The sequence below is a fragment of the Chiloscyllium punctatum genome, chromosome 47, assembly GCF_047496795.1.
Source record: "Chiloscyllium punctatum isolate Juve2018m chromosome 47, sChiPun1.3, whole genome shotgun sequence".
Taxonomy (NCBI): Eukaryota; Metazoa; Chordata; class Chondrichthyes; order Orectolobiformes; family Hemiscylliidae; genus Chiloscyllium; species Chiloscyllium punctatum.
The window spans coordinates 18,618,250-18,646,064 of NC_092785.1; the positions used below are offsets into that span (position 1 = coordinate 18,618,250).

At 41.1% G+C, this 27,815-nt stretch overlaps 1 protein-coding gene across 1 annotated transcript in view; it reads right to left on the bottom strand.

Annotated features, from left to right (window-relative positions):
• Positions 1-1,149: 1,149 nt before the first annotated feature.
• Positions 1,150-27,815, bottom strand: part of LOC140468655 (NACHT, LRR and PYD domains-containing protein 12-like) — a 31,988-nt gene continuing 5,322 nt past the window's right edge. The window contains exons 2-7 of the mRNA XM_072564738.1: positions 25,061-25,205; positions 23,243-23,384; positions 16,744-17,136; positions 12,217-13,924; positions 8,273-8,464; positions 1,150-4,231 (exon numbers count right to left, since the gene is read on the bottom strand). Coding sequence (XP_072420839.1) covers positions 4,144-4,231; positions 8,273-8,464; positions 12,217-13,924; positions 16,744-17,136; positions 23,243-23,384; positions 25,061-25,084 — 2,547 coding nt within the window. The 5' untranslated portion in view covers positions 25,085-25,205 and the 3' untranslated portion in view covers positions 1,150-4,143. The remainder of the gene's footprint in view (positions 4,232-8,272; positions 8,465-12,216; positions 13,925-16,743; positions 17,137-23,242; positions 23,385-25,060; positions 25,206-27,815) is intronic.

Below are 27,815 nucleotides of genomic sequence, written 5' to 3' on the forward strand. Positions count from 1 at the left end.
AAACAAAATATCTTTGATAGCTGGATAAGAACATTAAAAATAGAGCAAACTCAGATAGATTCTTATTTTGGAGGAGTTAAAATGGCACGATTAGCAGTAGAAACGCTCCTGACTATGAGTTGGTTCATCAATCAAACATTTGGTTTGCAAAGTCAAATTCAGTCCGGCAGGGACAGAAGTTAGGGAAAAAGAGAAAGTCTCACATAGAAGGGGAAAGATAGATCTCGGTGAAGAAAGGGAAAGAGAATTTAAAAAGTTGCAGTGTTTTCATTGCATTAAAGTAGCCAATGTGAAATCACAGTGTTGGTGGGATAGAAAAAAAGCATGGCGGAGTCAGCTGTAGGAAACGAGGCATAGCGAGTGAACTTTGTTGGAGTGGTAATGGAAAGAAAAGTGGAGGGTAATTGCCAGAAAAAGAACGAGTAGACAAGAAGTGCTTAATTATGTAGAGTTAGGTTAGAGTGTTCAGTGAAGAGTAGTGATATCGTGGCAGCAGTACTGGACAAGCTCTCAGCACTAGGGCTGCAATTTGTTCTTGCTCACAATATAACTGGTAGGAGTGATGCCTACTGTGTTTGAACATCCAGTGGAAACTCAGGTAACTGAACTGTTGCAGGAAGCATATCCTGGCAATTTTCCTGACTGCATGCTAACAAGATTACAAAGTCACAGGAGACATCAAAGTGTACAGATAAGAAAGTTGAAGTGGAATTATCAGAGACCCTGTTTGAGCACATGGTTGAGAAAAAACACAAGAGCAAAGCAGATATTTTGATTACAACAGAAAGATTAGAAACTAAAGCAATTGCATCAAAAAGCAGACACTGCAGAAGAATCTCGATGTATTCCCGTATGCCACTATCGTAAAATTGAGGAAGTGGAGACTGTCATATATTCAGTCCGATGAGAAGTCGGCAGAAGTTCATCAAGTCATATTGCAGTGGGTTATCGAAAGAAGGCGTTGCCGGTTGTACACGAACAACCAGTAAGAGGTCGTTTAGTGGTAAGTAAAATTCAAGTTAAAATACAAGACGTGTTTGTTGGTCTGGATTGTACAAGGATGCTAAACGTGTCATAAATGCCAGGTAATTGGAAAACCACAGGCAGTAATAAAACCAGCACCTTTATTTCTGCATTTAATAATTTTAATTGATTACGTAGGAATCGTTCTTGAAGCAAAATGTAGGAGAATCAGGACTTGTTAACAATAATGAATGCGTTCACTCGATTTCCAGAGGCCATTAAATTCTGCATTATCACAACTAAAAGGATTGTAGAGGAATTATTCAATTTTTTCATGGGATATGGATCACTTACAGAGATACAACCAGATCAAGGGCCAAAGTTCACACAAAGGAACCAATTATTCAAGGAAGTTAAGGACAGCTGATAAATAAAACAATTCAAATCTATTGCATACCATCCAGACTCGCACTGAGCACTGGAAAAGTGGCATTAGACATTGAAGACCATGTTGAGGACCTATAAGCAAGACAATCCAGATGATTAGGATCCAAATTACAAATCTGTAATTTTTGTCATCAAAGATGCAGCAAATGAAGGAGCCAAATTTAGTCCATGTGAATTAGTTTTTGAGCATGAAGTGAGGACTGTTTACCGTGATTCAGAAGAAGTTGTTAAGTCAGAAATCAGAGATTTGGACAATGTGTCAAATTTTAGCGAACTGTTATAAAGAGCGAGGGAGTTGGTGAGACAGCATTCAAATGTGTCAAATCGTACAATGAATCACGAAATAGACAAATAACTAACTCACAATTTTGCTTTCGGAGATCAGGGGGTGAGTGTTACTTGCAGTGGTGAGTGAACCTTTAAAACAAGGTTTAGCGGATCCAGTCAAGTCCAAAGGTGAGGTGAACTATTTGATAAGGATTCTGGACAGAAAGGAATCTCACAGAGTGTGCCATGCGAATGTGTTGAAAAGATATGTTGACAGGGAAGGCAAGCAATAAAAGATTGTGTTACTGAGGACAACACAGAGTGAAGAACCAATTCAGAGGATTTTGAATTGGACATTCGTAAAATTAAATTGGACAGTGAGGAAGTTGTCAAAAATTGGGATAAACTATCGAGTTACCTAGCAGAGGAAAATCAAATTGACCTAAAAGAGTTACTTCATATTACATTGGGCGGTATTTTGAAATATTTGGAAAAATGTAGCTCCTCTGATGAAGCAACGTCCGTCTCGCCATAACTCTCTAAGGTTGGCTCAAATTGAAAAGGAAATTGAACACGTGCTGAAAGACGACATAATCGAAGTGATTTAAAGTGAGTTGAGCTCGTCCAATGTAATGGTTCAAAAACCAGATTGCACCAAACGAATTTGTGTGGACTATCACGAAATCAACAAAGACTGATGCTTATCTGATTCCATGTTTGAAAGACAGTGTTGAAATCGTGAGATAAGCAACTTATATCTCTAAGTTGGACTTGCTCAGAGGATACTTGGTAGGTAATTTTGTCCGAAAGTCGAACCAAGGTGCAGCTTTCCTAACGCTGAATGGACTGTATCAGTTTAAAGGTCATGTTATTTGGTATGAAAAACGCATCAGCCACATTTCAAACACTAAGCAATAAGGTCATTTCCAGATTAACCAATTGTGTAGTACATATTGATGACCTGGTGATTTTTAGTCACACATAGGAGCAACATTTGCAATATTTATCAGACTTGTTCGATTGACTTTGGGACACAGGCTTGGTAATAAACTTCGCTAAGAGTGAATTTGCCAAAGCCCAATTCACCTTCCTGGACTATGCTATTGGATATTGACAAATGGCCTCAAGGAATGCAAAAACAAAGGTCATTGGGGAATTTCCCATACCATCAACAAAAAAAAACAGCAGTACTATGATTCCTGGGATTGAGTGATCTTTATAAGACATTTGTACAACATTTTCGCAGTGTGGCTGTTCAACTCACTGAGTTGCTAAAGGACAACAAGAAGTCTCAGTGTGCAGTGGACAGTCAGAAGGCATCTGACAGACTGGAAGCTGTGTTAACCCCTACCCGAGTATTAGCCACATCTAATTATGTAAAGCCAATTGGAGGTGGCTATCGATGTTAGTGATGTGGGTATTGGTACTTTGCTGTTTTACGAGGACGCTGAGAAGATAGAAAGACCAATCAAGCATTTCACTACGAAATTGAACATGCATAAGCAGAAATATTTGACAGTTGACGTTACAAAATTCCAATATTTATGTTACCAGAAATGTATCTGAGACAATTATACACTGATCATAACCTAATGAAGTGAGTGGAGAAATTTAAGGACAAAAATGCCAGATGATTTTGTTGGAGCTTGTTGTTAAAGCCATTCGATTTGAAAAAAAAATGCACGTGGCAGGGTGAGAAAATGTGCTGGCCATGCATTGTCGAGACTTGAATGAGAAACAGAAGCGTTCCCTGGCAGAAGTAGATGGTCTGAAAGAGAATGTAGTAGTGTACGTGTGCATGATTACATTCTGCTCAAAATATATGCGTTACAGGTTACTAACAATTTAAGGTTAAGGGGTTTTAAAATGAAGCCATCTTTGGATATTTATGGTTCACTTTTTAACGCATGGTGGGGGCAGGGGGAAACTGTGATGATGCTGCTCCATTAACACATTTATTCTGTCTTGTTTTTTTTTCCGGGGGTGAGAATAAAAGCTGTGGCTCTAAAATATCTTCGATATTTTATTGATGTAAATACAGTGTTTTTCTTTAAAACTGAGTGAATGGGCCAGCTACATCAGTGCCGGAATGTCAACTTACACCTACTTAAGACAACTAGAAAGGTTGGGGTCTGGGCTATCTTTTTGAATGGTGGTCTGGACTGGTGCATAATAATAATATGCTCCAAAGTTTCCAAGAGGTGGATTAACGAACCGTGTGCAAAGTCTAAAACCATTTACAAAAAGAGCAAAAAAATAATAATGAATCGCTCTCAGGCCTCTTTGGGTTCCTGTAAGTGAGAGAGGAGTTGGTGAGAGAGTTAGTTTCATATCTTTTCCTTTTTCACACAGGCTACTCCAGTCTCTTGTACAAGTCCAGAAATACAGTTCCATGAAAGGATTGATTCTAATAAGCATCCTGCATAACGCGAACCAAATCATAGAAAATAATTCATTCAGCCTCCTTCATTCGCTTATTACAGTTAAATCATTTGATACTGGAATCGACTTCAATCTTTGCAGTCCTTCCTCAGAGAATTGATTGTTCATCAACCTGAAAGATAAATCGCAATAATTGCTGATAAGGAGCAGCTTCTGAGATCGATTATAGGTAATGGTATTATTTTTTGGTTATTTTTTTCTGCTTTTAAAGAACGTATTTATCGATGAGAGAGAGAGAGAGAGAGAGAGACAGCATTTCTGAATATATAGCTGTTAGACTAGTAGAGTCATCGAGATGTACAGCATGGAAACTGACCCTTCGGTCCAATCCATCAGTGCCGACCACATATCCCAACCCAATCTCGTCCCACCTGCTAGCGCCCGGCCCATATCCCTCCAAACCCTTCCTAATCATATACCACTCCAGATTCCTCTTAAATGTTGCAATTGTACCAGCCTCCTCCACATCCTCTGGCAGCTCATTCCTGACATGTACCACCCTCTGCGTGAAAAAGTTGCCCTTTAGGTCTCTTTTATATCCTTCCCCTCTTATGCTAAACCTATTCCCTCTAGTTCTGAACTCCCCCACCCCAGGGAAAAGACTTTGCCTATTAATCCTATCCATGCCCCTCATAATTTAGTAAATCTCTATAAGGTCACACCTCAGCCACCAACACACCAGGGGAAACAGCCCCGGCCTGTTCAGCCTCTCCCAATAGCTCAAATCCTCCAACCCTGGCAACATCCTTGTAAATCTTTTCTGAACGCTTTCAAGTTTCACAACATCTTTCCGACAGGAAATTGCACCAGAATTGGACGCAATATTCCAACAATGGATCAGCAATGTCATGCACAGCTGCAACATGACTTCCTAACTCCTGTACTCAATGCACTGCCCAATAAAGGAAAGCATACCAAACACCTTTTTCACTATCCTATCTACCTGCAACTCCACTCTCAAGGAGCAATGAGCCTGCAAGCCAAAGTCTCTTTGTTCAGTAAAACTGCCTAGGACTTTACCATTAAGTGTATAAGTCTTTCCTTTCCCAAAAAGCAGCACCTCACATTTATCTGAATTACACTCCATCTGCCACATCTCAGCCCATTGGCCCATCTAGACCAGATCCTGTTGTAATCTGAGGTAACCCTCTTCGCTCTCTTCTACACCTCCAATTTTGGTGTCATCTGCAAACTTACTAACTGTACCTCTAATGCTCGCATCCAAATCATTTATGTCAATGACAAAAACATAGAGGACCCACCACCGATCCTTATGGCACTCCACTCGTCACAGGCCTCCAGTCTGAAAAGCACCCCTCCAACACCACCCTCATTGTTCTAGCTTTGAGCCAGTTCTGTACACAAATTGCTAGTTCTCCCTATATTCCATGAGATCTAACCTTGCTAATCAGTCTCCCATGGGGAATCTTTTCGAACGCCTTACTGAAGTCCATATAGATCACATCTATTGCTCTGCCCTCATCAATCTTCTTTGTTACTTCTTCAAAAAACTCAATCACATTTTTGACACATGATTTCCCACCCACAAAGCCACGTTGACTATCCCGAATAAGTCCTTGCCTTTCCAAATATATATACATCCTGTCCCTCAGGATTCCCTCCAACAACTTGCCCACACTGAGGGCAGGCTCACTGGTCTATAGTTCACTGGTTTGTCTTTACCACTCTTCTTAAACAATGGCAAAACTTTTGCCAACCTCCAGTCTTCCGGCACCTCACCTGTGACTATCAATGATACAAGTATTTTAGCAAGAGTCCCAGGAATCACTTCTCGAGATTCCAACAGAGTTCGAGGGTACACCTGATCAGTTCCGGGGGATTTATCCACGTTTAACCATTTCAAGACAGACAGCACTTCCTTCACAGTAATCTGGACATATTGCAGGATGTCACCATCTATTTCCCTACAGTCTATATCTTCCATATCATTTTCCACATTAACTATTGATGCAAAGTATTCATTTAGTATCTCCCCTATTTTTGTGGCTCCGCACAAAGGGCGTCTTGCAGATCTTTGATGGAAGGAAGTGAGGATTGCAATGCTAGAGATTAGAGCTGAAAAATGTGTTGCTGGAAAAGCCTGACTTGATCTTTGATGGGCCTTATTCTCTCCCTAGTTACCCTTTTGTCCTCAATATATTTGTAAAGCCCTTTGGATTCTCCTTAATTCTATTTGCTACGCTATCTCATGTGCCCGTTTTACCCTCCTGATTTCCTTCTTAAGTCTATTGCGACTTCATTTATGTCCTTCTAAGGATTCACTCGATCTATCCTGTCTATACCTGCCCTATGCTTCCTTCTCTTTCTTAACCAAATCCTCAATTTCTTCAGTCATCCAGCATTCCCTATACCTACCAGCCTTCCCTTTCACCATGACAGGAATATACTTCCTCTGGATTCCTGTTATCTCATTTCTGAAGGGTTCCCATTTTCCAGCCATCGCTTTCCCTGCAAATATCTGCCACCAATCAGCTGTTGAAAGTTCTGCTCTATCCTTTTCCATCACTATTTTGAAACAAATAGAATTATAGTCGCTGGACCCAAAGTATTCCCCCACTGGCAACTCACTCACCTGCCCTGCCTTATTTCTCAACAGTAGGTCATGGTTTGCACCTTCTCTTGAAGGTACATCCACAGACTGAATCAGAAAATTGTCTTGTACGCACTGAAGAAATTCCTCTCCATCTAAACCTTTAACATGATGGCAGTCCCAGTCAATGTTTAGGACGTTAAAATCCCCTACCATAACTGCCCGATTATTCTTATGGATAGCTGAGATCTCCTTACAAGTTTGTTTCTCAATTTCTCTCTGACAGTTACGGGGTCTATAATGCAATCCTAAGAAGGTGATCACCCTTTTTTTATTTCTCAGTTCCACCCAAATAATATTTTTTCCGGGAAAAACCTCGCTCAGCACAACTGTAATGCTGACCCTTATCAAAAATGCCACCCCACACCCTCCTCTCTTCCTTCCCTCTCTGTTCTTTCTGTAGCACTTGTATCCTGGAACATTAAGTTGCCAGTCCTGCCCACCCCTGAACCATGTTTCTGTAATTGCTATGATATCCCAGTCCCATTTTCCTAACCATGCCCTGAGTTCATCTTCATTCCTTGTTCGGCCCCTTGCATTGAAATAAGTGCAGTTTATTTTATGAGTACTACCTTGTCCCTGCCTGCCCCGAGTGTTTGACTCACTTGTGTTCTCAACTGTACCAGTCTCAGATTGATCTCTTTCCTCACTATCTCCCTGGGCATTCACCACTGCCCCCTACCACCACGTTATGAGTTTAAATCCTCCTCAGCCATGCATTCATCTGCTCTATCCTCCTATTGCGGCCCTCCCTAGCTCTTAGCACTGGGAGCAATCAAGATATTACTACCCTTGAGGACCTCCTTTTTAAATTTCTGTATAACTCTCTGTATTCTCCCTTCAGAATCTCAACCTTTTCCCTTCCTGTATCGTTGGTCGCAATGTGTACAATGACCTCTTGCTTGCCTCTCACCCCCATGAGAACATTTTGCACCCTCTCTGAGACATCCTTTCTCCTGGCACCAGGGAAACCACACACCATTCTGCTTTTTTGCAGCTGGCCACAGAAACGTCTTTTTGTATCTTGGACTAGAGAGTCCACTAACACAGTTGATCTCTTGGAACCCGATGTACCCCTCGTTGCACGAGAGCCAGCCTCAATACCAGAAACTTGGCTGTTTGTGCTACAGTTCCTAATTATAATTTAGACTCATAGAGTCTTACAACACAGAAACAGACTCATCATTCCACCTCATCTGCAACGACCAGACATCCCAATCGGACCTGTCCTATCTACCATGACAGCTATTTGGGAGTGAGTTCCAACGGACTGATCATGTGCTAGTGAATGAGCAAAAGAAAGTAAACCAATATGCTCTGTGCCTAAGTGCAAAACTGTTTGAGTTGACAGAGATGTTTGAGAAAATTTTCTCTCCTTCATGCTAGGGCTCTGAAATACCTGGTATACTTCAGTTACTGTCAGAATTGGTACATTTCCTAAAATTCCATTCATCTATGCTTATTGTGCAAATCGATGCAACTATATTATGTAACAAGTTCATTTTCTCTTCAAAGAACACTTAAGCAAATAAAAAAACTCACCTGATTTCTTTTATTTGTGTGCTATTCTGAATGAACTGGGACAGTGCATGAATTGATTTATCTGTCAGCCTGTTGGCATTGCCATCATTTTGATCATCATTGCTGACGTCCAGTTTCAACAACACAGTATTTTCACGGAGAGCAGAGATTAAGGTTTCCACACAGCAGTCTGTGAGATTGTTGGATTTTAAACTGCATTGTTTGAAAAAAACGCATATATTACATTTACAGGAACATAACACACATACAAAAAGGCAAAGGTGAAAACAAATGCCATCAGAAAAATAATTGCACGAAAAGTCCAAGTGAACTGTAACAATTGTTTAACGTGTCGTCTTTATGTCTAAATTTTCACAAGAATAATAGAGTCATAGAGATATATGGTTCGGTTCAACCTGTCCATGCTGACCAGGTATCCCAAACCGATGCAGTCCCTCCTGCCAGCACTTGGCCCATATCCCTCCAAACCCTTCGTATTCATATACCCATAGTTTAGATTCGAGTGGTGTTGGAAAAGCACAGAAGTTCAGGCAGCATCTGAGGAGCAGTAAAATTGTCATTTCGGGCAAAAGCCCTTCATCAGGAATACATCATCAGGAATCAGTATTCCTGATGAAGGGCTTTTGCCTGAAATGTTGCTTTTACCGCTCTTCGGATGCTGCCAGAACTGCTGTGCTTTTCTAGCATCACTCTACTCTAAACTCTGGTTTCCAGCATCTGAAGTCATTGTAATTACCTTATTCATATACCCATCCAAATGCCTCTTAAATGACGCAATTGTACCAGCCTCCACCACTTCGTCTGGCAGCTCATTACATACACCTACCACACTCTACGTGAAAACGTTGCCCCTTGGATCTCTTTTATATCTTTCCCCTCTCACCCTAAACCAATGTCCTCTAATTCTGGACTCACTCAGACCAGGAAAAAAGACTTTGTCTATTTATCCTATCCATGCCACACATAATTTTGTAAAACTCTATAAAAGCACCCCTCAGCCTCCGACGCTCCAGGGAAAATAACACTAGCACATTCAACCTCTCCCTGTAGCTCAAATCCTCCAACACTGGCAACATCCTTGTAAATCTTTTCTGAACGCTTTCAAGTTTCACAGCATCTTTCCGATAGGAAGGAGACCAGAATTGCATGCAATATTCCAACAGTGGCCTAACCAATGACCTGTACAGTCGCAACATGACCTCCCAACTCCTGTACTCAATACTCTGAACAATAAAGAAAACATATCAAATGCCTTCTTCACTATCCTATCTACCTGCAACTCCACCATCAAGGAGCTGTGGACCTGCACTCCAATGTCTCTGAACAATAAAGAAAACATATCAAATGCCTTCTTCACTATCCTATCTACCTGCAACTCCACCATCAAGGAGCTATGGACCTGCACCCCAATGTCTCTATGTTCAGCAACACTCCCTAGGACCTTACCATTAAGTGTATAAGTCCTGATAAGATTTGCTTTCCCAAAATGCAGCACCTCGCATTTATCTGAATTAAACTTCATCTTCCACTTCTCAGCCCATTGGCCCATCGGATCAAGATGTTGTTGAAATCTGAGCTAACCTTCTTCGCTATCCACTACACCTCCAACTTTGGTGTCAAGTTAAAACTTACTAACTATACCTCCTATGTTCATATCCAAATCATTTATATAGATGACAAAAGGTCGAGGGCCCAGCACTGATCCTTGTGGCACTCCACTGGTCACAGGCCCCCAGTCTGAAAAACAACCCTCCACCACCACCCGCTGTCTTCTACCTTTTGGCCAGTTCTGTATCCAAATGGCTAGTTCTCCCTGTATTCCATGAGCCATAACCTTGCTAATCAGTCTCCCATGGGTAAACTTGTAGAACGCCTTATTGAAGTCCACATAGATCACATCTACCACTCTACCCTCATTAATCCTCTTTGTTACTTCCTCAAATCTCAATCAAGTTTGTGAGACATGATTTCCCATGCAGAAAACCATTTTGACAATCCCGAATCAGACCTTGCCTTTCCAAATACATGTACATCCTGTCCCTCAAGATTCCCTCCAACAACTTGACCACCACCGACTTCAGGCTCACCGATCTATAGTTCCCTGGCTTCTCTTTACCGCCCTTCTTAAACAGTGGCACCACGTTAGCCAACTTCCAGTCTTCTGACACCTCACTTGTGACTATCGATGATACAAATATCTCAGCAAGAAACCCAGTAATAATAGAAATGGAAAAATCATATTTGCTGATAATGACTAAAAATGGAATTTAAAATGTGTTGTTTCTATTTTATGCCGGATTACTGTCAACAATGTCTGTATTTTGCAAAGCTTTTCCTTCAGAATGTCAGAGAGACGGCTAATGGGCAGCACAGTGGTACAGTGGTTAGCCCTGCTGCCTCACAGCGCCAGAGACCCGGGTTCAATTCCCGCCTGAGGCGACTGACTGTGTGGAGTTTGCACATTCTCCCCGTGTCTGCGTGGGTTTCCTCTGGGTGCTCCGGTTTCAACGTACAGTCCAAAGATGCGCAGGTCAGGTGAATTGGCCATGCTAAATTGCCTGTAGTGTTTGGTAAGGAGTATGGGTGGGTTGCGGGTCGGTGTGGACTTGTTGGGTCGGAGGGCCTCTTTCCACACTGTAAGTAATCTAATCTAATGGACTTTGCACTCCCAAATCGTCCAGTTTGTTCATGTTAAGAGTAATAAGGAATAATAAGAAAATATCACAGTTAAAAATGAGTAGGATTGCAAATTATTTGTTATTGTGGTTTGGAGATTCAGAATATGAAAAAAGAACATGTAATTTATATTTAATCATGTGGCTTGTATTAATTTATTTTGATTTAATGATATTATTGACCTCAAGAAAAGACTAGACATGGATTGTAATTTCACATTTGCCATACTTTACAATAAATGATGTGCATAATGTGCTACAAAATAAGACAGTTGCACAAAGGTATTGATGTTGAAACCCATTCTGAAAGGTAAGAGGGAACAGCAAGTATTCCTTATTGATTGGTTGCTGTATTAGAAACGTTTACAGTAGGATTTCTTCATGGAATTTTAATAGGAGTCCGGATTCTCTACAAATGTGTTAATTATCTCGAGTTTGGTGTTCAGGAAAAAAAGAATTCGGACAAAAAATTTCCAATGATTGGTAATTATAGAACAAGAAGCATAATCTGTGAACTCGGGCCAGACCATTCAGGAGAGATGTCAGGGAGGACGTCTATACGCAAAGGGTGGTAGATATTTGTAACTATCTTCCACTACTAGCAGTGGATGGTACATCAGTTGTTATTTTTAAATCTGAGATTGATCAATTTTTGCTGAGCAAATGTACAAATGATTAAGGGCCCGAATTAGGATAATGGAGTTAGGCCACAAGTCAGCCATTGAATAGCCTACTCCTGTTCCAATATTCCTTTGATTGTTCAACACTTACCAACATAGCAATTAGAGTCTATTCATGTCATTGGGTGCTATCTTTTAATAACAAAGTTTGTGGATGAGACTATGTCACAGAAAAACTTCTATCTTTTCTCATCCTATTTCCCTGCAATTGGCCATAGATTTGGACACCTTGGCATCACATTTGGTCATCTTCTGAATACTGTCTTTTTGCCAGCTTCTAGTTCTCTGTGATATGCTCAATGTGCCTGAGAGAAGTGGTTAAATCAATGATTCTGATGGGGTTTTAAGTGTATGCAAGATTTGAATGTGCTATTGTTAAAATCTGTTTACTAACAGATCATTGCACGAAGTGGTATTATACCGAAGGTTTGGGTGTGTTTATTAATTTAAGGCCATCATGATTCCATGAAAGTATTACAAAACCCTGTCCTTAAGTCATCTAACAGAGGCCATTTATAAATATTACCCCAAAAGTCTGTGCCATCACTTTATGATGTCATAATGTTATTAAATAATTATGTTGCATTACCTGAGTACTTCACATTTCCGTAACACTGACTCCAGCTGGTGGATGCCCTCATTTCCTATCCCACAATTGTCTAGATCCAGCTCTTCAATCTCCTGAACCATCATTAAGGCTTTTGATAAAACCATACAGTCAAAGGATTGAAGATGGTATTTTGTGAATCGTAATGTCTTCACTGGAGTTAAGACAGCTTTTAGCAGCGTGGCATCTCCAAATTCAAGGAGACAATACAATATTTCGAGGAGACCTTTTTGGTTTCTCTCACTTTCCAAGTTATGCACATAACTGTTGAATTTTTCTCTCAGCCACTCTGATACATTTGAAGCTGTTTCAGAGTGTAGTTCTCCCCAGTAAAACCCAATCTGTTTCAGTGAATTTGGTGATGAGAGGCCAATGAAAAAACGAGAAACAAATTTAAACCTGTCATCAGTGCAGTTGTGCCATTCAGTCAGTATTTTTTTCACTTGGTCAGCTGGTGTACTTTGACATTTAAACAGGGCAGCAACAAAATCCTTCAAAGTGGAGTGAGTGAAAAAGTAGCCAATACCATAATTGTCTTGAATTTCCATCATAAATCCCGAGATCCAGTTGGAAATATAGAGCTTGTGCTGGTTGAATTGGCCTCTTTTAAACACAATAGTTTCATTGCAAATGCCCCAGTAGGCTAAACTACCCAATTTCAGAATCATCTCATGAACAATAACATCTTCATAATAACATTTCTTCATAGAACAAGTGAAATAAGTGAAGAACACCCTTGTACAGGTTGTGAATGCTGGTATCTGGGCTCGTTCTTTCTGCTGGGTTTCCAGTATTGAACACAGAACCGAGCAGAAGCCGGGAATATAGCACATGGCGTATAACATCTCATTCTGCTCAATATAATCCAAAGTATTTGAAGCAAGCTGTCCAGCTACAGAGCAGCGCTGAAAATATTGTTTCCTGCTCTCGGCACTGAAACCCAGGATATTGACAACTTGATTTGTTTCGACTTTCCCAAGAGCCTGCAGTTTCCACGGGGAACTTGTTCCCAACACTGAGCAGCCATTCAGCAACTGCCCTTTTATAAGACTGCACACAATGTGGGATATTTCACACAAATGTTCAGGCCCGAAACTCTGAGAACCATCATCATTGTCACTCGGCATCTCGGTGAAATCGATGGGTTTCTGGAAAAGATCCAAGTCATCGAATATGAACAATATTTTCTCTGGTTTATTCCACAGAAAGTCTAAGTAGTTTGTGAAGTTGGGGAAGAAATCTGATATCAGTTCATTTAAGCAGGTTTCCCCTTCGATGGAATTCAATTGCTGCACTTTAAATGGAAATATCACATCAATCTCTCGGTACATTTCACCTGCTGCCCAGCCATGTATTATTTTCTTTATTGTGGTACTTTTTCCAAAACCTGACGGTCCAATGATGAGAGTGGCCCCAGTGCCTCCTGTCTGATTACAATGTTTTCTCAGTAACCTATCCAACGGTATTTCTTCCCGATGATTTTGCTCAGCTTTCCTCCACAATTCTCCATCTGCCATACTTGTGGTCTTCAATGATTTTTTTGTTTGTTCCTGCTCACCCAGTGAAGGAACAATAGTTACTTTGGTATATCTTTCACTCAGTGGAAATCTCCGAATTATTCTGTTTTCTCCTGTGATTGTTAGATTCTCATTCTTTGTGCGAAGGTAATCTTTGTGCTGCCGTGTTAGATCTAAATTAAAATATTCAGCAAGTTTACCATCACCATTCATATTGGCAATATTTATCAGAATGATACGATGAACAAAATGCTAACCAATAAATTACAAAATATCAATCACAAAGCAACACGTTGCAATTGCTTTTGTGCCTGTCTTTGTAATTGTGAAACTCGTGTTGCATTGATCAACTGATTTAATCTAATTATTTAATAGAGGCAGGTATTTGAGTAGTGGTAATCTTACTGGGCTAGTGAACCAGAACCCCAGCCTGTAACTGCTGCCTTTATCCTGAAAACCTTTCTTGATCAAATCTGTAAAGTTTGTTATTCTCCAGCTCTCTGGCCCTTGCCCTGCCTCCAGGAAGGCTGAAAGATTACAGCCAGTGCCCCCACAGTTCCCACTCTCACTACCTTCAGTTTGCCTGGATAGAGTTCATGTTAGAGTAGATGCCTTGTTCATGATAACAATCAACAGTCCATTCAACGCACGTTCCTCATCAATTTTAAATACCTCCCACGACAAAGATACCTGCTCTGTCACATCCTCCCTTGGAATATTCTGCAGAAGTTGTGATTAGTCGAGTTTTCTATTGGATGCTCTTGCCTCCCATTTGCTAGTTCCTTTGTTTAATGACTTGGACGATGTATTTATTCCCAAAATTTAACGCTGTGTAAAACCACCCATCATATATTATCCACATTACTTTACCTCCCATGAGTCGGCTTTCCATCGAGATAATTACCTGCCTCTCGATAGTAATTTAGTACAATACAAAGGCAGGCATGAGGAAGTTCCACCAGTATCTTTATGGATGAGAATTTGTCATTGTATCGATCACAAATCTCTGCTCGGGCTACTGAAGGAAGACAAAGTGATGCAGCTTCCAGTCAAACTCAACGTTAGAACCTTATTCTCAGCGCCTACAAGGACAAGTTTGAACACCATCCTGGAAGCCAAGTGGCTAATGTAGATGCCTTGGGCCCCCTCCCAGTGACACATATTCACTCTGTTGGTGTCTTCCTTTGAAGAATCTGTTTTAACTCAATCTTTCTGGATGCACATCCACCCACTGTGAACATTATTTGACTGTGGACACAAGAAGATCCTGTCCTGTGGACAGAAACGGCTAAGGGGCAAGTGTGATTGTCCCAAGTAATGGTCACCACCGAAGGCTAGCCTATCTCTGCCAGGATTATCCAGGGATTTCCAAGATGGAGATGCTGGTGAGGAGCTATGGTGGCCAGGATTGGATGCCAACGTAGCTGCGTTGGTGTGATAGTGCCCCGAGTGCCAACAAGGATATGAATTGTCACCAACAGTACCCCTACATTCATGGGAACGTCCGGAAACACCCTGGGCTCATTGGCTGTGCTGATCCTTTCATTGGCTCAATGTTCCTGGTCATTGCAGACGCCCATTGAAAAATGTTGGACGTGCGTAAGATTCGTTCACCAAACTCAGGGGTAATGATTGACAAGGTGCAAGCATTGCTCGTGATACACGGATCCTCAGAAGTATGAGTCACTGACAAGGGAATGTCATTTACCATCAGGAATTTTGAAAATTTCCTAAAGTCAAATGGCATTCAGCACAGAAGGACAGCATTGAGAGTTTGTTGCTGGAAAAGCATATGCAGGTCAAGCAGCCTCTGAGCGTCAGGAGAATTGTTGTTTCGGGCATAAGCCCTTCATCAGGAATGAGTCTGGTGGGCCAGGGGCGCTGAAAGATAAATGGGAGGGTGGTAGGGTTGGGATGGATGGGGGAGTGGGGGGAGCAGGTAGCTTAAAATGGAATAGGTAGATGAAAGTGAAGGAGAAGGGGAGAGCTCGGACAGGAGGGTGAAGTGAATAGATGGGAAAGGTGATGGACAGGTCTGGAGGCAGGCTTGCAACTCGGAAAATGTGGGAGGAGAGTAAAGGAGGAAACTGTTGAAATTCACACTGACCCCATGTTGTTTGAGGGTCTCGAGGCGAAGTATGAGGGGTTCCTCCTCCAGGCATCGGGTGGTAATGGTTTGACGGTGAAGGATGTCCAGAATCTGCATGTTTTTGATGGAGTGGGTGATTCCTTTATTCCTCTGATACTGGATATTGACACTGAGACACAAATGATCTTTACAGTCGCAGATTCGAGTGAATCATTTACTATTCCCAAGCAGTGTACAGGAAGGAACCAGAAGCAGCTGACTTATGATGGGATGAAACAGTTTAAATGAAACGGAGGGATTTGCAAACAAGGCAATTTAGAATGATAAAATTCAGGTATTGTTGAACTCAGAGCAAAATGGACGTCAGTGAGTCTAGCTTGTGATTGGGAAATGGGACTTGGTGAGAGGATTGATAAAGGACAGGAAACTGACCGTGGACAAACACAGCATTTTCATACTGATAGACCGGTATTAATGTGTGTTTTAAGAGTGATAAGAATACAGAAACGGTGACATGTCAGGACAACAACTGTATTGTAGGAGTGTCATGTTGTTCTGAAAATGTCGGAGAGATTCAAAAATACATGAGGCTCGTTTTATCCAAAAACTAGTCAATAGCCAAAACGATTCAATTACTTTACAGAAGAAAACTTCCACAGTAAACTTTGAAACAGGATTCTACGTCACTTCTTTCTTGAGATAAATTAATGAACTATAAATTGTAAGTATCAGAGAATGTCTGCATTCCTGATAACAATGTTAACAGTCTCACGCAGGAGTGAATAACAAATAAAGTAAAAGGTAATGAGCACTTTGACAGTGGTTCCCTGGATGAAATTAAATCTTTCCCGGTATATTAATTAAACACAATGTGACCACCGAATGCATGGTCATTGTTCTCACCTGTTACACTTCTCTTTATTCTCCCAGGCGTGTCGAAAAGACTGTTCCTTGCAACCGGAGGCATGTTGTCACTGGGAACGCTGATTGAAATGTTCTCCTCTTGCTGTCGACCAGTTGTTTTGGGATCTCTCTTTGGATTGGGATTTGCAGGTGCACTTTTCACTTTGTCCAGTTCATTCTGAGGTATTTGCTGTTCGAAAAATTTGGCCAAATTTTTAACATGTCTGCCACTACAATGCTGCAGTTTATCCTGCTGTGTTTTCTGAGGTAATTGAACGTTTACACCATCCTGGGTCTCCGTGTTATGAAGGAAACTTGCTGAGTCAGTTGTCATGTTTCTAAATTCTTCACGCATGTAAGGGTCCATGTAATCTCCATGCCGAACAGGAATATCTTCAAGGAAAAAAAAACCCAAAAGTATGAAAAGAATGAGAAAGCAAAATTATTTCGATTGATTTGATGTTAATGTTGGCTGGACACAATGTAATACACTTTTCAATAACTGGATACTTTCTGTGCTGTCCACTTGCAAATACCTTCAGGTGTTCACTGTTCTGTAACATTATTATAACAAGATAATTAATTAACCATTTTTCATATTTCAATTTGAGAAATGAAAATCAATTCCACAGTTGTTCCCTTAACAGCATTTTGCATATATTTGAAAAATTTGTTCTTCCAACATTAATGTCACTAAAGTTTACACGGAATATGTGAAGATTCCTTTATTCCTCTGTTACTGTACATTGACACTGAGACACGAATGATCTTTACAGTCGCAGATACGAGTGAATCATTTTCTGTTCCCAGCGTACAGGACATGTGCAATGAAGAAACCTGAAGCAGCTGACTTATGATGGGATGAAACAGTTTGAAGGAAACGCAGGGATTTGCAAACATGGCAATTTAGAATGATAAAATCCAGGTGTTGTTGAACTCAGAGCAAAATGGATGTCACTAAGCACAGCGAATGAATAGGAAATGGGACTCGCTGTGTGGATCGACAAAGGAAAGGAAACTGTCCGTGGGACAAACAGATCATTTTCACGCTAACAGACTGGTATTAGTGGGTGCTACAAGAGTGATAAGAATATACAGACGGTCAAATGTCATGTCAGTGACTCTATTATAGCAGTGGCACTTTGTTCTGAACATATAAGACAGTGTTAAACAGGCATGAGGCTTGTCATACCCAAACATAGCAGTCAACAGCCAAAATGAATCAATTATTTTACAAAAGGAAACTGCAATAGCAAATTCTGAATCAGGATTTTATGTAACCTGTTTCTTGAGATAGATTAATGAAGGATAAGTTGTAAATATCAGAACATGTCTGCATTCCTGATAACAATATTAACAGTCTCACACTGGGAGGAACAGCAAATAAAGTAAAAGAGAATGAGCACTTTGATAGTGGTTCCCTGGATGTAATTAAATCTTTCTCGGTATATGAATTACACAGAATGTGTCAGTGGACTTCGTGCATGGTCACTTTTCTCACCTGCTCCCGGACCCTTTATTTTCCCTGTCACGTCAAAAAAAGTATTCATTCCATCTGGGCACATGTTACCACTGGGAACGCTGATTGTAATGTTCTCCTCTTGCTGAAGAACAGTTGGTTCTGGATTCCTCAGTGGACTTGGACTTGCATGGGTACTCTTAACATGGCCCATTTCCTTCTGAGGTGTTGTATTTGACAACATTGGGATAATAGTTTTAACGTGTCACTCTCCACATCAAGGGAGTTCATCTTCCAATTGTTTACGAGATGCTTCCATATTTGCATGGTGTTGCTCCTCCCTATTATGAGGTAAAATTGCTGAGACTGTTGCAGTATTTCTGAATTCCTCACTCGCTTTTGGATCCAAGGTATCTCCAGGCAGACCAGCACTTTCTTCAGAAAGAATTTAAAATGTTCTTAAACAAATGAAATAGCATCAGATGCTTCCCCTGTTTTGGTGTTTATGTCTGGGCATAACGGTTTACAGTTTTCAAAAACGTATTACTTTCCGTGTAGTTCTTGTTCAAATTCCTTTAGATGTTTACTATTCTATGGCGTTAATATAACTAACTTAGCATTTTACATATTTCAATACCAGACATGAAATTCAATTCCTCAGTTCGTACCTTTAGTGCATTTTGCATATATTTGAAGAATATGCTTTGCCAACGTCGTTGTCATTTAATTTAGACTGAATACGAGTGGATTTTCTGCTGGCCTCTGGGCAATTAGACATCCCCCCAAAAGAGTGATGCAGCCCACATTGCACGAATGAATAAAGAATACACATGTCCGTTCTATGAAACAAAAGAGATCTCACAGAATGCTTGTACATGTATGCTGTTTTCATGGTCTCCATTTGGATGAGGTTGTGGAGCTGAATATCCACTCATGGCACTCCTGGGTCATTGCAAATATCCATTAACAGCAGTGTTTCAGTAACAACGTTTTTCTCTTTTTTATGTTAGAGCAAGATTACAATTCGTCGGCAAGGGAGTGATGTTTCGTTTCCTATTCTATGGTGACAATGAACAGAGCAAGGGAACTGGGTTTGATATCAACTCTCGGTGAACGTCTGTGTGGAGTTTACACTTTCTGTGGATGTATAGGTTAGGCACATTAGGCCGGGGTAAATGTAGCATAATAGGGTAGGGGAATGGGTCTGGGTAGGGTATTCTTAGGAGAGTTGGTCTGCACTTTTTGGGACAAAGGACCTGTTTCCACTCTACAGAGAATCTATGAGAATATGATTCTCCTTGTGTCTGTGAGGGTTTCCTCACACATTCCAAAGATTTGCAGGTTTGGTCGAATGGCCCCAGCAAGTTGCCCAGATGGTCAGGGATGTACAGGCTACGGAGATTACCCACAATACATGTAAGGGTAAAATGATGATCCTGAGTGAAATATTATTCAAATTGGGTGACTGGTGAAACTTACACTATGAGGTTCTATGATTCTAACTTATTAATTTGACAAATGCCGAATGAGTTGCATTATGGTTACTTCCCTGTTACTGAAACTGCCTTTAAATGTCAAATTAAGGAGAACAATTCTCCCCAACTACTTCCTTTTACATTTTGCATGATTGGAATGGCAGGCAGTAACAAGATCTCACCTGTGTGATATGGCCGTTAACTGTAGAAATCTTAAGGAATCCCTGCCTCACAGTATTAGGTGCTAGACATTTTACTGGCGTCTACAAATGCAGAAGGCACAGATATATTTCGAGTCAGATCAGCTTTACTCATCCTTTGTTTGAATACATGTGAGGAGCGATGTATCAGAATAAAGATGTGAAGGGCACATATGGAAGACGTCGAGCGGTTGACAACATTGAGCCAACTGGACGCTGACCAGAGAATATTATTTGTTCTCAGAGGCAAGGATGCCGATATGATATGCAATAGAGAGGCAAGGTTACAAATCCAAAAGAGGAGGTAATCAGGAGATGTCTGATTTAGTCATGTTGAATGTAGGAAGGCCCATCGTCAAGTCGACAACCAGAATGTATCACACAGAAGAGAACTGGAGATTGTATCGGTTATGGCAGATATGAAACTTTGAGGACTCGGGTGAGATCCTTGTAAATCAGAACTACATTAATTATATTCAGCCACTCGCATGAAAGTGGAATTTGTGCATCCTGAAGTGAATTTTGTTTGGTTCATAGATATGTAAGTGTATGCATTAACACTGTCCAAATGTACGAGATGCAATATTTACTTCCTTTGGAAGCCACTGAAATCATTCGGATCTAAGAGTTATCCTCAGCTTTCGGTGAAAAAGGATTGAAAAGTAGGAATTGAACGAATTAATCATTTCATTAACGCATATACTCTCCAGAGAGAAAACAGTAAAAGAAATCAAAAGCTCTCAACCTGTTGCCACGATCTAGCAACATTTTAAATCGTTATAAGAATAAGGATAAAACAAAGTAGATATTGTCTAAAGTATGTCCATCAGTCCTGAGCCAGCTTATTATCACTAATGCCCGGAAAACTGTCATTCCTCCAAAGGTTTGCTGCTATCGACTCCGGAACCAACCGATGTTGAAGGCACCAATCCTCAAGCAGCATCATTTGTGACGCGGCTGATTCTCCTCTCGCTGTCAACTACGATATTCCCACTAATACCAGCTTGTCATCTCATGCTGCTGGACTAAGTTCATTGATGTGGCCATAATGTTCTTCTACTATTGCTTCGCCACCAGTGCAAGAACCAACTAGCGGCAAAGTCACCAACCCTCAGGCGCCTCTTTTCATTGTTGGACTTACTGTAGCTGATATCACCTCTGCTAACATAGCAGTCACCGATACCAATGCGAGATTTAATGCCCATCCCAAGAAAAGTAAAAAAAGGCTCATTTGAGTTCACAGTGGGCCAACTCACTGTCTCACTCACTTCTGCTGTTACCGTCCAAGCTCAGGAGAAGAGGATGATTAAAGGAAAGGAAAATGAAAAGAAATGAGGAAGCAAGAAAAAGAGGAACCACCAAAAAAAGGTCAGCCATAGCAGAAGAGTCCAGGTTAACGACCCCTACTCCAATGCAAACCTGATGAAAAAAATTGCATGTGAAATGCAGTAGTTTGGTAACAATAAACTGTTGTAGAATCATAGAGACCTCGAATCATAGAATCCCTGCAGTGCGGAAACAGGCCATTTGGCCCATAGGCTCCGCATGAATCTCCAAATGGCATCCCACCCTTGCCCACCTTCTCCACAACCTCGAAAAACATTTCGATTTTATCCTGGTTAATATCACCTGACCACGTATTCCTGAACAGTCGGTGGCACTTTTAATAAGCATGGCCAATCCACCTAACCTACACATCTTTGCAGCAGACAAGATAGGTCCTTTGGCTCATCATGTCTTGCTGCCCAGAAACAGTCATCTAACTATTGTAAACCTATTTGCCAGCACTTGGCCCAGATCCTTGCCTGCCTTGACCGTTCTTCTCAAATAAGATTGTACATTGGACAGCAATTATTTTTTTGCAAATCATAATGCAAATTCATGAATCTGGAATTACCAGAAAAATATAAGTCCTGTATATTTCACCATAGAGTAATATCTCTTTCTGACAAAGGAACTGCGAATTTACATTGGCCTTGTCCACATCTTCTTTACTAATTTGCAATGGATTGTCCTGCTGTAGCGCTGCATCTCTGGATTGTTGAAAGTCAGCTTCTGTCGTGAAAGTTACACAGAGTTCACCAGAAAATGCAAAATGGTGATGACTTCATTGAAAAATGCAAAGGTAAAAAATAATAAACATAAGCACAGAACACATCTATTGTTTTGGGGCTTCATTGGGTGGGGTATAATGTAACGCATTATTCACTAACTTGATTTTTTTTCCTGTTTTACCTTTCATACTAGTTTAAGCCCTTCATTGTTCATTCCCATCATAACAAAATTATTAATCAGCCATTTTGCAGTTCTACACTGAATCCGAACACTCCATTTGTTAATTCGTTCATTAATTAAATTTTGCATACATTTGAGGAAGTTATCCTACCGAACAGAAATTCTACTTAATTGTACCCAGAACTAGTGTACATTCAGAACCCCCAGTGTTCCTGTAACATTCTTCACATTGATGTATATGTTCAAAAATTGTGCTTTGATTTGCATCACTGCTCTTGCTGAATAGCCCACAAATAATAAGATTAAATATGTATTTTGACTTCTTCATTCCCCCAGACTAATTATGCATAATAATATTGAGAAGTGAATTTCCCTTTCTGTACTGTTCCCTATGAACCTTTGAATTAAGAGAACTGTTATACCACGCTTTCCCAGTTTCCTATCCTTGCTGTCATTCAGTCTTTCAGACCGATATCGATAGGTTCTTCAATGATGGAATCAAGGGTTAAAGGAGAAAGGTAGGAAAATAGGGTTGAGAAACATATCAGACGTGAAGGAATAGTCGAGCAGTCACAGTTTACAGAATGGTCTAATTCTGCTCTTATATGCTATTGTATTATGATGGGAAGATTAACCTCTTTATTACCTTCTCCTCATTTGTTATCTCCTAAGTTCAACACAACAAATAGAACCATTTGCTTCTACGACACGTCCATTTTCAGTCTGAACAAATCATTCCAATTCTGCAACTGAGCAGGTAGCACAAACTCTGAATTCTCACTGTCAGCTGCAACAGAATGTTTCTCTCCCCAACTCTACTATCTCAACACCCACTATATTCTAATCCAATAAACAAAATCTGAAATTAACAATCTAAAGATAATCATGAAACTGTTGTCTAATATCAGGTAAATCTATTTCGTTCAGTAATGGCCTTTAGGGAAGCAAACTGCCATCCTTACCTGGTCTGCTCTGACTGTAACTCCAGATCTACACCAAATTTACGGACTCTTGATTGCCCTCTGGGCAATTATGCACAGACAATAAAGACTGATCCAGACTGGAGTTTCCACGTCCCACGAATGAATAAGAAAAGTCGAGTCCATTGCAGGAAATTATAGTCAACTCACCAGAAACATTTTTGACATTTTCTTGGGTTTCATTTGGATGGGGTTGTCGAGCTGAGTACTCATTCGCTGCATCCGTCGGTTTAATGTCATTGCAAGTGTCATTACCACATAGTTTTTCAGTCACAGAATTTTCTTCTTCGTTCTGTTTGGGCAAGATAACAATTTGTTAGCTGGGGAATGACAATTCCTTATCTATTCTGTATTCACAATGCACAGAGTCAGGGACACGTGTTGGATCCAAGTTCTGGGGGGGTGGGGGTGTTGTCTGTGTCGAGTTGACACATTCTCCTCGTGTCTGCATGGATTTCATCTGCTTTCCTCCCTCAGTTCAAAGAGATGGATTGGCCATGCCAAATTTTCCTGGATGGCCAGAGATTTATAAGCGAGCTGGATTACACACCGTAAATATGAGGACAGGGTAGGGTTCTGGTCATGGGTTAAATATACTACAGATGGGGTGATTTGTTTCTATTTGCATTATGAGGACTCTTTGATTCTGAATTACTAATTTAACAAATGTCATAAAGTTTGCAACACGCTTACTTCCGTATAACTGAAACAGCCTTTAAATATCAACATAAAAAGAAAAAAAATCATACAAAATACGTCCTTTTACATTTTGAGGCCAACTTGATGAGAAAATTGCATGGGGAAAATGAGTATCAGTGGCAAAATGGTGTCATTCCACCATAGAGATTGGCAGTCATCGAGATCCCTGCGGTTCAGAAAGAAGCATTCGTCCCATTTCGTCTGCACCAAATCTCAGAATGGGATTTCACCCAGACCCAAATCACCACAACCCAAAACTGTATTGGAATTTTACCAGTCACACCACCTAACCAACGCATCGCTGGATTCTATGGAGCAGTTTTTAGCATGGCCAATCTACCTGAACTGCACATCTTTTATGCAGATGGTAGGTCCGTGCTAAACAGAAACAACCCAGTTAACTATTCTAATCCTATTTGCCAGCCCTTGGGCTCCAGCCTTGCCTGCTTGGCCTGTCTTCTCAAATAAAATCTTCCATTGCATGGGAATGTTTTTTTGACTCATTATAGGAATTGCTGGCCCTCAAAATACAAGAAACAATATAATTTTGGTCAAATTCAAACATTAGTTAAGATCTATTTATGACAAATGAAGCACGATTTCTTTTAGATTAGATTAGATTACTTACAGTGTGGAAACAAGCCTTGCGGCCCAACAAGTCCACACTGCCCCGCCAAAGCGCAACCTACCCATACCCCTACATTTACCCCTTACCTAACACTACGGGCAATTTAGCATGGCCAATTCACCTGAACTGCACATCTTTGGACTGTGGGAGGAAACCGGAGCACCCGGAGGAAACCCACGCAGACACAGGGAGAACGTGCAAACTCCACACAGTCAGTCGCCTGAGGAGGGAATTGAACCCAGGTCTCTGGCGCTGTGAGGCAGCAGTGCTAACCACTGGTTAAAGGGGTAAATATAGGGGTATGGGTGAATATCCACACACTGAAATGGTGGGCATGAGAGTGAAGATTGATTGATTATCACAAATACTGAAATGTTTGGGAGTTATGGGCTGAGGGGGATGGTAGGCGTTTGCCGGGGAAATTGAGCGCTGATCTCCGAGCAGGGTCTTTTAGTCACTTAGTGATCATTTTGTTGCATTGTGCCGGATCTTCCCTGAGAAAGAGAGAGAGAGAGAGAGACAGAGGGAGGGAGGAAGAGAGATAGTGAGAGAGACTGGGGTAGATAGAGAACTGCTGATGGCAACAAGCAGTCGTCAATATAAACCATGAGTGAATAAATTAAAAATGCAAATGAACTCACCAGCTGCACAGTCGTTTCTGCCATTTCCGTGGAGTATATTTTCCTGCAGACCTCGATTTTCGTCCTCAGTGATCACGTGCGTGGTGTCTTTGCTGTCAGTATCATGACTGTGCAGAATTTCCATGGGTGCATTTTGATCTTGATCCTAAATATGACGAAGTTCTGATTAGGTGTTTTATAGCTGAGTTCTTAGAATTTTTGAACTGATTATGATTCACAAATCACTCGCTAGACTCAAACCAGAGACCCAGGTCAGGTTCTGGGAATGGAGTTTGAATCCCGCCACAGCTAATGGTGAAATTTGAATTCAACAAAAATATCTGGAATCATGGCACTGTGAGGTAGACGTGCTAACCACTGAGCCACCATTACACCCACACTACAGAAATCCTTTAATAAAATACATATTCTTGAAGTAATTCTTGTGCCAGAACTGAAACGAAAACGTCATCAAATTAGCTGGGATGCATAATTTGTTAAACAAAAATGCATTAGTTTCTTCAGTCTGCGTCCAATAACATTGGTAATACCTGGTATTTCAAACACCTTCATAATTCTCCATACCGAGCTCCACTTACTGCGTGAGGACACATTAGTGCAGAGACCTCCAATCCTTTTGGTACCTACAGCTCTACTTTCCCTTTCGAAATACACGTTTCCACATTCTTCTCGTCATGAAGGAGAAATAGAAACTCTGTGTTTCTTCTATTCATTTAAAGTAGATAATTTCAGATGTTCATCTGTTCCTCTCTTCATGTGCTATCCTTCTGTGTTATTGTCCCTCGCTGAGCCTAATGTGACTGCCTGAAGTCCTTTCTGATATTTTCTCACAAACTACATACCTACCAATTGTTTCAGCAGCATAATGGAGGGGAGATTATGGCCTGTAGTTCTACTGCTGGATTGTTAATGCAAAAACCTAAGTAATGCCCTGTGGACCCAGGTGCAAATCCTCCAATGGCAGAAGCTGTCATTTGCATTCTACATGTAATCTAATGATGGTTATGAATTTACGCAAATAGTGAACTTCTAACTGCTATTAGGATCAATAAAGCAACTGCTTCGTTAAACTATTGTAATGAGATAAATCATAATGTAATTTCATCAATATAAGTAATGATGGTCAGACATGCGATTGTAATATTCTTGCTGGTTGTGTCTATGCCATTTGCCGAGAAGTACGAGGGAGGAGAGAAGGTGAGTCTTACCATTTAAAATACTCACTTCAGGAGTCGGGGCCTCCATTTGCCGAGAGTAGCGAAATAATTCTGGGAAATTTTCAAGTGGGTGAGCTCTGAACCCGAGACCCTAAACCGTAGTGCCTCACTCCCACCCACCTCCTCCAGAAATAGTGGTACATATTGGCACCAATGATATAGCCAGGAAAGGGACTGAGGATCTGAAAGGTGACTGCAGTGAATTAGGTTGGAAGCTGAAGATCAGTACGAGACAGTGAGACGAGGAACAGTCAGCGAATGCAGCTTAACACGTGGCTGCGAGACTGGTGCAGGAGGGAGGGCTTCAGATGCATAGACCATTGGGATACATTCTGGGGAAGGTGGGACCTGTACATGAAGGACGGGTTGGGCCTGAACCGGAGGGGCACAAATATCCTGGGTGGAAGATTTGCTGGTATGATTTGGGAAGGTGTAAACTAGTTTGGGGGGGTGGTGGAGAGGGGGGTCGGTGAGAATCAAACCCACATGTCTGAGAGGGGGTCAGTTGCAGATGCGGACAGTGACAGGATATATTGAATCTATCAGGAAGGTTTATCACATGAAGAAACAAAGGGGTCGGTTAAAGTGTGTCTGCTTTAATGCAAGGAGTTTCCGAAATAAGAGCAACAAACTTAGAGCATGGATCAGTACTTGGAGACACAATGTGGCCATAATGGAGATGTGGGCTTCACAGGGGCAGTAATGGTTGCTTGATATTCCAGGGTTTAGAACGTTTAAAAAGAACAGGAAGGGTGGAAAAAGAGGAGGGATGGCTCATTGCTAATCGGAGAGTGCATCACAGCTACAGAAACGAAGGTGTTGAGGAAGGTTTGTCTACTGAGTCAGTATGAGTGGAAGTTAGTAACAGCAAAGGAGCAGCCACCGAATTGGGGGCTTTCTAGACCACCTAATAGTAGTAGAGATGTTGAAGATCTCAAAGGTGGGCAGATTCTGGTAAAATGCAAAAGTAGTAGGGTTATTATTATGGGTGATATCAACTTTCCCAATATCGACTAGAATCTTTTAAGTGCAGATGGTTTGCGTGGAGCCGTTTTTGTCAGGTGTGCTCAGGAGGATTTCCTTACTCACTGTGTCGACAGACGGACGAGGGGAGAGGCCATTTTTGATTTGATGCTCTGCAATGAGCCAGGACAGGTGTTGGATGGGAGAGCACTATGGTAAAAGTGATCACAACTGCCTCACTTTTAGCATAGGCTTGGAGAGTGAAGGGACCAGTTATCGAGGGAAGATACTTAATTGGTGAAAAGGAATTTATGACGCAAACAGACAGGTGTTGGGATGTACTGAATAGGGCAATTGTTCTGCATAAAGTGCACAGCAGACATGTGGAGACTATTTAAGAAGCAGTTGTTGCGAGTGATGCACAGATTTGTTCCTCGGAGACAGGTAAGAAGGGGTAAGATTAAGGAACCTTCAATGACGAGAATAGAGGAACTTCTCGTCAAAAAGAAGAATGTAGCTTACGCAAGGTGGAGGAAGCAAGGATCTAGCACAGCTTTCAAGGATTCCTGGCTTGC